Source organism: Temnothorax nylanderi, unplaced genomic scaffold (assembly GCF_030848795.1).
Source record: "Temnothorax nylanderi isolate EJ_2023f unplaced genomic scaffold, tnyl_v1.0 TNYL_tig0084_pilon, whole genome shotgun sequence".
Lineage (NCBI taxonomy): Eukaryota > Metazoa > Arthropoda > Insecta > Hymenoptera > Formicidae > Temnothorax > Temnothorax nylanderi.
Genome location: NW_027249146.1, coordinates 136738 through 148663, shown reverse-complemented (window position 1 = coordinate 148663; position 11926 = coordinate 136738). Strand labels below are relative to the sequence as shown.

The 11926-nt window shown below is 32.5% G+C and overlaps 2 protein-coding genes across 5 annotated transcripts; one reads left to right on the top strand and one right to left on the bottom strand.

Annotated features, from left to right (window-relative positions):
- The first annotated feature begins 1153 nt into the window (after positions 1 to 1153).
- Positions 1154 to 3145, top strand: LOC139774605 (zinc finger C4H2 domain-containing protein). 3 transcript variants are annotated; one of them, XM_071710005.1, is made up of 5 exons: positions 1154 to 1587; positions 1679 to 1850; positions 1933 to 2114; positions 2245 to 2454; positions 2550 to 3145. In XM_071710005.1, exons 1-5 carry the CDS (start codon positions 1529 to 1531, stop codon positions 2677 to 2679), a joined length of 753 nt encoding a protein of 250 aa, XP_071566106.1. In that variant the 5' UTR covers positions 1154 to 1528; the 3' UTR covers positions 2680 to 3145. The 3 variants fall into 3 exon arrangements, with proteins under 3 accessions (XP_071566106.1, XP_071566104.1, XP_071566105.1); XM_071710003.1 differs by having other exon boundaries at positions 1155 to 1587; positions 2230 to 2454; XM_071710004.1 differs by having other exon boundaries at positions 1158 to 1587; positions 2230 to 2445.
- Positions 3128 to 10283, bottom strand: Cln7 (CLN7/MFS domain-containing 8). Of its 2 annotated transcripts, none has more exons than XM_071710002.1 (10): positions 9964 to 10283; positions 8318 to 8459; positions 7927 to 8074; positions 7584 to 7827; positions 7405 to 7493; positions 6968 to 7187; positions 6665 to 6764; positions 6238 to 6372; positions 5966 to 6075; positions 3128 to 5852 (listed from the first exon to the last, which is right to left on the bottom strand). In XM_071710002.1, exons 2-10 carry the CDS (start codon positions 8347 to 8349, stop codon positions 5395 to 5397), a joined length of 1536 nt encoding a protein of 511 aa, XP_071566103.1. In that variant the 5' UTR covers positions 8350 to 8459; positions 9964 to 10283; the 3' UTR covers positions 3128 to 5394. The 2 variants fall into 2 exon arrangements, with proteins under 2 accessions (XP_071566103.1, XP_071566102.1); XM_071710001.1 differs by having other exon boundaries at positions 9817 to 10282.
- Positions 10284 to 11926: the final 1643 nt, after the last annotated feature.

The window sequence follows — 11926 nt, the reverse complement described above, 5'->3', positions numbered from 1 at the left end:
ATTCGATTAAGCAATATAAAAGGCTTAAAAAATTTTATGATATTTTGAATTTACGACTCTTTTTGATGATGATTTTTGGAAAGCTCACAATTTACTGGTAATTTAACTCAAATTTAATTAGAGTAGAATGCGCACGTATAATTTTCTGTCTATGGCTACGGTCAACGTGACGCTACAAATGCTTCGAAGCATTCCTCTTCTCTTTTCTTTCAATGAAGAAAGAAGGAGAAGAAGAACGCTCCAAAGCATTTGTAGCGTCACGTTGACCGTAGCCTATATCAGAATAACGTCAGCGTATACATTTTAATTAATCGATAATTATTATATTTTCCACAGCAATGAAATAAAATGAGACAACCTTCATTCGACAGGCTTGAAATTACGCGACGTCGGCGTCGAAAGCTATAATGGTCGTTTCATCAGAGCGGAGCATTGAGAAAGAAAGCTAGGTGACATAAAGGTCACTTGCTCTATTCCAGGGTTAAATAGGGATCAATGGCGCATTATTCCATGTCTCTCGCGTTTGTGCTAAATGCGGTCATTCATTGCCTCATTTTTAAAGTGAGGCAACGTGCGGCAACGCGATCCTCGATCGCGACAATGCCGACAATTCGAAACGCGGAATCGGTCGAGCGCGTCTAACGTCGATTTCTACCAATGCAGATTAACTTTAATCTCGGTTTAATTGATTTCTTATCTTTTTCTAGTTCTATAAAAGAATCAGAAAAAGATAAAATAATAAGGTAGGTAAGTTAAACCGCGATTAAAGTTATCGATCTGCTTTATATCTATTTCTACCAATGCAGATTAACATTTTTTATCTCGGTTTAATTGATTTCTTATCTTTTTCTAGTTTTAAGAATTAGAAAAAGATAATAAGTAAGTTAATCTAAAATATCCATTTTGTGCGCTCTATAAAATTTGTACTCGTCAGATTTCAAGATCGCGATGATATACACGTCGCGCGTTTTGCCAGCACGTGTCGCATTTCGTACGTATTTCATTTACACGCGCACGTACTCCGATTTTTCAATCGTCGAGAAAAAAAATCATCGCAATTGAATCGGAGCGCCCGTGCCGCCCGTCGAGATTGCGAGCCGCAGCATCCCAGATGGCGCGTCGCGTTCTTCTCGTTTAGAGACCCTTTAGTCTCTATTCTCGTTGGACAGATTTCAAGTTCGCTATCTCACGCGGGGAGATGAAAGGAAATAAAAGACCGATTGATGAACCGAGCTACTCCGCTACTCCGCTCTGTCCGCCGTGCTGTCGCGACGCTGTTTGATAAGGCTCTCTGTCAACTCTGTCAAGCAGCCTCGCCGAAGCTTCGTCGCGGAGTCGCTCGATCGTGCGCAACACCCGTCCCGTGAAACGCGTTTTTCTCTCGCTAATCGCACCGATAACCGATACTGCCGATAGTGCCGATACCGAATATGCAGTAGTCGAACTCGCGAGTCGAAGGGAGGAACGCTGCTGAATTATTTCGCGGAGCTCGTGGTAATTGAATAAGTAACGGGGATTAACCTCCGACATGTCGGCGTCCGAAACGGCGGTGATTTTCGCGAAGCTGGAGGCTTTAAAAGACATTAGGTATATGGGGATGCGATATCCTCTCACATATGTTCTCTCATATGTTGCGTGAGAAATTTATTTGACGTTTCTTTCCTTTGTACTCCCGCAGATCGAAGACCCTACAATTGGAGAAGCTGAAACAGAGGATATTGCAAGAAGTGGAGCAGACCGAGCAAGAGGAGAAATGTTTATTAGAATACAAGCAAGAAATGGACTTGCTGATGCAGGAGAAAATGGCACACGTCGAGGAATTGCGTCAGATACACGCGGACATCAATGCGGTGAATTTACATTGCTTGGTTTTTGCTTCTGATAGGATAGAATTGTATGGAATTGTTAATAATGAAGCTCATACTCTATCAGATGGAATCAGTGATCAAGCAAGCGGAGGAAGCGCGTAACAGGGCGAGGGAAACTGCAAAATTGATTCACAACAATGATTATCAACCGTTGAAACACGACATTGACCGTATGCGCAGGGAATTTTTGGGTTTGGAGAGGTTACCGGAGTTATACGAGACCGAGTCGGATCTTATCTCTCCTGAGTGAGTATCTTGACGAAGCTGTTGAAAATCAGCTGCAAGAGAAGCGCATTTAATACCAGCCGATAAGTGGAGAATGACATTACAGACTGAGCTGAGTTAAACTTTTATTGTGTAGACGGTTTGTTCATAGCTACTTTGAACGTCCGATGCAAAAGGCGGAGTGGAGAGTAGAGGTACGAGGTGATGACTTGTTACCGCCGCTCGGGCTGCACCATCCTGGGCATCCAGGTGGTTCCACACCTTTCCTGGCTCCGCAACCGCTTCAGGGGCCAAGCAAACCAGAGCCCAGACCGTTACCGCCAGCCCCAGGGCCGCCCGCTCCAACATTCAGGTACCACTGGTATATCTCGTCCCCTTATTACATTCTTTATGTAAAATTGAAAACATTATTTGTTATCTTGTCTGTAATAAAAAAGTATTTCCATCGCTTTACAGGCAACAACCGCCGCCTATGAAGTCTTGCCTCTCGTGCCATCAACAAATTCACAGAAATGCACCAATTTGCCCGCTCTGCAAAGCAAAATCGCGTTCGCGTAATCCTAAAAAACCAAAGAAGAAAGATTAATTGTAATTATAGGGTTATTTGTATGAATAATCCGCATTTCTATAATTCATCTTAAGGAGAGATATGTATTAATCATTTTTGTAATCCATAGTAGCCATGCACTCTTATCGTATCATTAGCATTTATAAGTGATAGCACAGCATTTATGAGAATCTATGTGTTTATATAATGTGTCAAATTTTTGACAGCTTTTTTTAGAGTTGAAGGTTTTATTGTATTCATGTTACGAGATAAGAAGAAATGTAAGTTATATAAGAAGAAATGTAAGAAACGATAGTCAAATAATTTCTAATACAATAGAGAAATAAAAATAAAAATTTAGTATTTGACAACAAGTTTGATTCATCTTTGTCGTATCAAGTTTTAGGAATTTTATATAGTGCATTCAGCTTTTATTGTTAAGATAAAACAGAAAAGAAATAGCGTCTATAAAGAAGGGCAATATAAATTATTTATTATAACTTTATATTTGTTTTATTTCATTTTCGTTTTATTTTCATTAGTTATAAAATGTAGTAATATAAATACCACGTAACATTTTTATACCACGCAATTAAGTATATTTAAGATATTTATCTAATATACAAGTATTAGAAAAATATGCCTATGCGTATATATGTAGGCAACACTCCACAAATACGTAAATGAAATAATTTTTTCGGCTTTACTATTTCTCAAGAAATATTAGTCCTTTAATTTTATATACTTGTCATGTGATGAAAACAATCATAATTGCATTAAAATCAGATATTAGCATTGCCGCTTTTGCAATGTTCAAAGTCTTTTGACAATCCATATATTTTATTCTTAACGGTCGGAAACAAAAAACATTTTTCAAAACTGTAAAACATTAATTCCATATCTCAAGTAGCCAGAAAATAGATGCATGAACTGATAAATATGTAAATGTTAATTTTTTGCACAAATTTTTGGTATATTGCCTATATATTATCTCGAAATATTGCATTTTATAAAATATGACTCGTTGCTTTACTTTCTAATTTAATTGCACTTAGAAAATATATTAGGTTGGGGAAAAAGTAATCCATTATTTTAGCCTTGAAATAAACGAAAAAATAATGGATTACTTTTTCCCCAACCTATTATATAGTTTATATTTTTTGTATAATATAATGCCAATTATATTTTAAAATTTATATATTGTATTTTATTTGAGTTTTTTGACAACTATTCACCACAATTACGATATAGATTTATTTATGGCTTTCTAATTTTGGTTGTGAGAGAATTATTTTTATCACAATTTTTTACGTTGTCTTTTGAAATAGTCATAAAAAATTAAGCAGTAAATTAGCAAGTAGTAATATCTGTGTTCTATGTGCTTATGTAATATCAACTATTCATTTCTTAATTAATGTAAAACAATTTTATGAAATTTTAGTTAGGTCAGTCTTTGCTCTTTAAGCTACACGAAAAAATAAAAAGCTGACTGTACCCTTTTACACTCTTGCATTGATTTATGTTGCATTTACGTATTATATTTATGTATATATATAAGCAACTAATAAAGTGCGCAATTCACAAATATTACAATAATCTAATGAACATTCCAACATTTAAATGTATCTTGAGCGAAAATAGTTATTGCGGTAATAACAAAATAAAAAAATTTCAAATTTTTAAAAAAGAATTAATTGATTAACAAGTCTTAGATAATCTTATAGTACATAATTAAATTTTATATCGCATAATATTTGCTATGGTTTAACGCATTTGTATATATAATATTATTTTCCCAGTTTAGGAAAGATAATAGCGCTCTTATATGCTATTCTATTATAAATTTGTACATTATTCAAATTCTTAGACATAATTATAGCATTTATAGTTAATTTAATCTTTAAGCAATGATAAACGCAACTTTAAAATTTATAAAAGAGCAATAAGTATATAAAAATATACATAAAATATGGATTATTAAAGAAATTTACTTCTTGTACAATTTTCTAACATTTTGCAATTAATAAAAGTGCTTGTAGAACTGGAGTTCAATGTGTATCAAACTCACAGTTTGTACAAGAGTATTTATCTATATCCACACACATACTATTTCCCCTAAATATTAATAAAAATCTCTAAACACTAAATTAATAACTGTGCAATATTTCGGAGTTATAACTTCTCTTTAAGCAAAAATACTGGAAGAACAGTTCATGAATTTCACTTTGCATTATTTATGGCAAGTCTTTGTCTTTCATAATCCAAGTCTCTTACACATTAATATTTAACATCATATTATAATGAATATAACATTGGTCGGTCATTTCGTATTTATATAAAAAAATATAATAAAATTTCAACAAATTGTATTACTAGAAAGTTTTGAGCATTTCTGAGCAAAAGACTATAAATGTTTTCTCAATTATCTTAATTATTGTTATATATTTAGAACTATTCTGAGAAAGGCATCCGTTTCATTCTTAATCATATTTAGCAGAGTAACTTTCTATAAAATATCTATACATTTAAAGAATGTAATAGTAATCTGTATACATTCATAAAAAATATATAGATTAATTTGCATTGTTGCCTTAATAATATTTGTTGATATTTATGTACAATTTATTACGGCAATTGCATATTGCACAAAAAGATAAATTTTCCTCGCCAACACACAACTTTCATTATCACAATTACGATGTGATATTCCGTTAAACTATACAGCTTCACGTGATGTTTGAGTATTATCAGCTCTTAAATGGAATTTCGATATGTAACTAATGGAATTTCGATATCTTTTCCTTGACTGTTCGGCGCTTCATTGTTTTTCTTTGGCTCTGGCGCGATCAAACGCTTATTTACGACTTGTAACCACAACATGGAAATAATTAGCATTACGCCAGTGATACCAAAAGTGTGATATGTTCCTAAGCGAGTATAAATGAAACCTACAAATACCGGACCTAAAACACGAGACGCACAACCCGCACCTGTCAATAAACCCATCCATACGCCTTGCGGACGCGGGCCGAGAATTTTACTAAATATAGTTTGCATCAGAGTAACCCCTAGAGGATAACCTACGGCTGTAAAACCGTAACCAATAAAAAATTGAGTAATTGTGATTTGTGGTGTATATAGGCACCATTCCTGATTAATGGGGCATCCTACGATTTCTGTACCATTGGCATCTTCCGTAATATTATTATATGCTATAAGATATTGAAGCACTTTCAGTACAAAATTATTATATAATATGCATAAACAAAACTATGTGCTAAATGTAAAAAATACACAAATATTTATTTATTTAGCAGATACTTACGTCCAAAATCTGCAATTATAGGAGGATCCGGACCCCATGGGATACATAGTACTCGTCCAATCACCATAAAGAAGAATCCACCCCATAACATTACTTTACGTTCCTCAAATCTATAAAAAAAGATTGCAAAATACATTTTATTTGATAGCATACAGAGTGAAAAATATTATCTATTTACAGCTACAAATATTATAGAAGCAATAAAATAATATAATTTTTGTACAAGTATTGATTATTTGTGTTGAAGAGATTAAGATATCATTATTAATTACCTCTGACAAAGTGGTCCAATCATTGTAAATGTAATACAGGATATCACAGCTCCGACGCTCATTATTATTCCCATATAATACAGTGCTTCTTTTTTAGTCCAAGCAAACTGATCCATGGTAAGAGAAGTAGCAAGACTATATAAAAAAAGTATATATATATATATATATATATATATATATATATATATTTGTGTCAATTAAAACCTTTTATTTGGCAAACCGAGATTTCAGTCAATGGTCTTAATTTTAACATTTTGCAGTAGACGTTAAATTTACTTTTAAAAGCAAATTCTTAATTTTATTTTTATTTAAAAAATGCTATCATTGTTTTCAGGTCATTTCATTTAATTACAATTTTGATTTAAGTTCAATTTTATTTAATTATATTCCTTTATCCTTATAAATATTAGAAAATGCATGCACTTACGTTTCAAGAAGAACAAAATTAAAAACTAAAACAAAGAATGCACAAATTAAAGTCCATGTAGCCAAATAGTCTGGTTTTATAGCTTTCCACGTTTCTTTTTCTGCAAATGCAATAAATTCTGTTGTAAACAAAATCCGATAAAAAATCGGCAATAAAATCATGAAAAATGTTTAGAGAAAGGTATTTTTAATATAAAAATGGAGTAAAATTAACTCATTATGATTAATCTTCACATATTAATATAATGCTTTAAATTATATCAAATTTAAAGAAAAAGTATAATTACATGAATTTATTACATACCTGTAGCTTTACCCTCATTACGCATAGCTTCTTTTATCGCAATTTTATGTTCCTTAAAGTTCCATGGTAATAAAAATATTAAATTAAAAATTCCCATTATTACGTTAATCCAACCAGCTGCTGTATACATGTTTAAAGGAAGCATCATAAATGTTACACCATGGTCTCCAAGAGGTGTTACAGCAGCCTGCAGTCCAGGACCCACTACAAAACCTAGGACCTACAAAATATATTGCTTCTTTATCACATGTATTCGATCAATATTATTAATTACTGTCTGTATAAAAGTACATAAACTTTAGCATAACTGTATTAATTTATTTCAAATTAATGACATAAAAGATTATAGTTTTTTTAATATATTATATCAATTTTTATCTATATATGTATATATAATTTATACATTTTAATATAAAAATACAGTGACAAAAAATTACCTGTGCTAAGGATACCATAGAAACTGCATGTGTGCGTTCTGAAAGTTTTGTGGCTGCAGATAGATAAGATCTTGCTACGGCAATATTAGCTGCAAGAAATGAAACATGCAATTAATTCAAAAGCAAAATATCTTAAATATATAAATGTTAATATAATATAAAAATGGGAAAAAACCTACCAGAACTAACACCAACAAAGAATCTGGCAACAAGCATGTAATTCTTTTTATCGCCAGGTATTACTTCAAGAATACTGTAAGCAGCTGATGAGATAGTAAACAATGCTAAAGTCACTAAAAGTGGCAATCTTACTGATCCTCTTTTATTGCCCCACCAACCTACCAGAGGTGAAAACAACATTTGTCCAAGTGGATTAGCTGCCACCACGTAACCCATAAATTCTTTTCCTGCTGTAGGATCCAACTAAAATACATGTATGTATCTAAGTATATACAATTGTAATTTTTATAACCTCTCTCTCTCTCTTTATCATTACATATATTGCTCATGTGTACTACATACCTTGCCCAAATATGGCCAAACCCCAGTAAGTATAATACTGAAGCCAAGAGACATCAAGAACATAGTAAAATAAATCATGTAGATGCTCCTCCATCGTTCTTTTCTTTCAAGCTCAGTCTCTAAGTCGTCAATAGGAAGTTCAGGTTGCCTAAAAAAAAATTCAATATTTTATGTAAATATATACATATGCATTTATAAAATGCATTAAATAATTTAATTTTAAAAGCATCGTGAGTACCTCAAAATAAATATCTAGCTAATAAAATTACTGAATTAAAATTAATTGCCTTTTTAAATTACATAATTAGCACTATTTTACAATAAACAATACTTTATTTGTAAGAATATCTCTAATAATAATCAGTATAATAAAAATTTAAATATAATTTACCTTCTGATAAAAAATTTCTTACAACGATCCATTAAAAAATTGTTTTGTACTATCTTCTTCTACATTTAAAAGACTGGAAGTTTGTTGTAAAGGTACAATTTTCAATACCTTTACAAAGCATCAGCACACACAGAACACCAACCTGTAAATAAAAAGAAATGTGTAATTAAGCTTTTACTATATTAAAATTGTATTACACACATAGTTCTACTTAATAAAATACTAAGGTATGTTTAAATATCTGTAATTTATATTAAGTGGTGATTAATAGAAGAATAATAATGTATATAATAATAATTCTAAAACATCAGGGAGAAGATATAATATAATATAGGTAATAAAATACCATAATTTATATATCTTAAAAAAATAGAAACTTTTCTTTCTACATAAATAGCTAAATAAAAAATTAATGAAAAAGCATTTTTTAAATTATAATTACTAGAAAGAACTAAACAGAAACTCATTGTTTTAATATTGATGCTAACGGAAGTTGAGATATGTAGTGTAGCATCTCTATTATGACGGGAGACATTACAGTGCCTCTTGATAAGAGATAACCAAGACTGCTGATAGATTAAGCTTTCAGAATACAGACAGCTCTTTAACGAGGTAAAGGAAACATACGTATGGTATGTATAAATAATTCTATAGGATATAAACTAATTGTGAAATATATCATTAATTATAAAAAATTAAAATAAAATTAAAAATTAAAACATTTATTTAAAAGTCGGTAAGTAAAAATAATTAACAACTTTCCAGTTTATTTCAAATATCACTTCATTAAGAGTTTGATTTAAACTTTTTATAGCAAGCTATTGTCTCCAATAGCGTTTCATTCTACACACAGATAAATATTTTAAACATTACGATTTTTTTAATACGCATATTTTTAATTTAACACATTTTTATGCAATTTACATTTAATAAAATAATTTTTATCACATTTTTTATTTTGAAGAAGTTACATATAAATAAAGTGATCTTGATCTCCCACATAGATATTAGTTCTGCATAAATCATTTTATGCAAATTAAAACTGCTAAGTAAATTTGCATATCATTACATATCATTACAAGTGGAAACGAAACAAAGCCACAAGCCAGGGTAATTATATACTCGATATTATATATGTATTATGTATATATATATATACACTTGAAATAATATTCTCATAAAAGACAATACAAATTGTGCTAGAATTTACATAACCAGTAATAAAAGAACGCGATCACGCAAAGAAAACGTGTGATTTTACTGATAAAAATATTAAGGAAGAACTATATAGATAATACAGAGCATAGATTTAAAAAATAAAAAATTATTAACCCAAAATTCAACGATAAATAACAATAATAACATGGAAAAATAATGATAATCCAAGGAAAACACACAAAGAACATTTGAAAATCTACGTTTAAATATTTTGTTTACAATTTGGGATGCGTGTCTCGCAAATATCGCATTATCATTGTATTCTAATTCTATTTACTTACAAAATTGTTCTGTAGTCTTTGTTCTAACATATGTATTTTATCTATTAATAGTCACGGATATTGCTGGCATTTCAAGCACTTATGTCGCTGTATATCATACCCTTCACCGTCGTCCCGCCCACGTTAAATATTCTGGTTCTAACGAACCTCGCGTATTTGCCGAGGCGATCTTCTGTCAAAAAAACCTCGACTTCTTCTTTTCTCCCTTTCTCTCTCTCTCTCTCTTTCACGCGGCACCGTTTTTCTCGGCCGTGCTCAGCCAATAAGCCGCGAATCACGCTCTTTCATTATTCAATCTAGCCCGACGTGACGATAAGCGGTTTGCTGACTCGACAAAATAAAAGAAAACACGTGCGGCATTCAACAGCTGATTTTGAGGGATCTAGATTTCGTTCCGTATGAATCGATTCGAGGACGAATCGAGAGGCTGCACCGGCTGCACGCGCACCTCGTCTCCTCGTCGTTTCTCGTTCCCATCTAGAAAGCGACACCTCCGCGACTCTCGTCCACGCGAGTGCACCGAACCGCACTCACGTGCGACTTGCGAGGCGACCACATTTTTGTCGAACGTTTAAAAAAATACATATCGACGCCACGCCACGGTTATTCATCTACGAATTGGGTAGCTCGAATGGAATATAAAAAGCAATTCGACGATTAGAGACCGATTCTTTAATTGCGGTTTCATTGACGCTTGCCTTCCTATATCCTTTTCCGACGAGCTTTTATTCCCGAATCCCGCATGAAATGCAGAAAGGATAAAAAGCGTAAAGTATTACATATGTATGTAGGTTTGTTCGTGTCGCATACTCCAATATACACCAGAGAGCACTTGGATCACGGGTAAAAGGAAGGTTAGGCATCTCGTGTTTCGATGAGTTTTGGAACACAACGGAATTTTAAAAACCGTGAATCACGGACCCGCGCGACGACGAATGCTTTTCCGTCAGCTGACGAGGAACAACGTCGGGCATTTAACTAAAATAAAAAAAGATAACAGCTGTAACCTTATCTGCGTTCCAAAATTTATCGGCAGCGTTATGAAAGCATGGTTTCAAATTTTATCACAGAGCTGAACTTCTTGTATTTTTCATCTTTTCTCCTTTTCTTTCCAACGTCTAATTGTACGCTTATGATCTCGTTTTAAATGCGAAAATTGCAGCTTCAGAGAACGGGCACAATTCTTGAATTAATTCGCAAAAGAAATATATGCGCAAATTCTGCTCTTACAGAAAAGCAAGTCGAGTGGCTATCGCATAGCTTTTTAGCCAATCAACTTGTAAGTTGTTCGTAAGAACGAAATTTGCGTACGCACGTTTATCCTTCGAGTAAATGAAGAAGAATAAAAAAGAATATGTTACGCGCGACTACACGTGCAGTATACTCAGTTTTGATTTTTTTTTTTTAATAATATTTCGCAGTAACGCATCGACAACGTACGTATGAAAAAGGAACGCGTACATATAATTATTGTATAAATGATCATCACGCTGGCAAAATTAAATAAAATCTTTGTATGCAACGAAATTCAAGTAACACATACATGTAAGAGAAGATTTCAACAATTAAAACGTCGAAAAAGTGTGTTAAAGTTTATCAGGAGAACGCATATATAGATTTATATAAAAGTTTCTGTGAGTCTATATGAGAGACTGTAATTCCAACAATATTTATGTAAAATAAAAAATATTATAAAAAAAATAAGCCGACGACGTGCTCAAGACATAAAAAGGTATGAAAAGACAACGATTTGGCTTCGGTGAAATGCATATATATACTCCCTCCGTTTTCGCCAACCAAAAACGATTGATGATTCGACAGTCGGGGGTATTATAAACAGCAACGGTTCGTTTTGTTTGGGCAGATAATGGTTGATTTATACATTCAAGACAATATTTTATGCTTTAAAATCTTTGTCTTTAGTAACGCACAATACTGTCTTATGTCTCAAAAGTCTTACAAACGTTGACACTTTGTGCGCACGTTTGATAATTTTCACCTTCTTTCAAGATAAGTACATAATCGATCCTCAGGTAACTGCGTAGATCCGTTTGAACGGGTCCTAACTTTCAGAGCTTTTCGGATTGGCTGAAATCAGGTGAAAAGGGAG

What these genes read in the sequence shown, in the direction of transcription:
- Cln7 (XM_071710002.1), bottom strand. Translation starts at nt 8,349, where the DNA reads ATGGATCGTTGTAAGAAATTTTTTATCAGAAG. An exon ending in AAGAAATTTTTTATCAGAAG is followed by an intron (nt 8,075 to 8,317) that starts GTAAATTATATT and finishes ATTTTTTTTTAG; the next exon opens with GCAACCTGAACTTCCTATTG. An exon ending in AATTTTGTTCTTCTTGAAAC is followed by an intron (nt 6,373 to 6,664) that starts GTAAGTGCATGC and finishes TTTTTTATATAG; the next exon opens with TCTTGCTACTTCTCTTACCA.
- LOC139774605 (XM_071710003.1), top strand. Translation starts at nt 1,529, where the DNA reads ATGTCGGCGTCCGAAACGGCGGTGATTTTCGCGAAGCTGGAGGCTTTA. An exon ending in TACACGCGGACATCAATGCG is followed by an intron (nt 1,851 to 1,932) that starts GTGAATTTACAT and finishes ATACTCTATCAG; the next exon opens with ATGGAATCAGTGATCAAGCA. An exon ending in CCAACATTCAGGTACCACTG is followed by an intron (nt 2,455 to 2,549) that starts GTATATCTCGTC and finishes ATCGCTTTACAG; the next exon opens with GCAACAACCGCCGCCTATGA.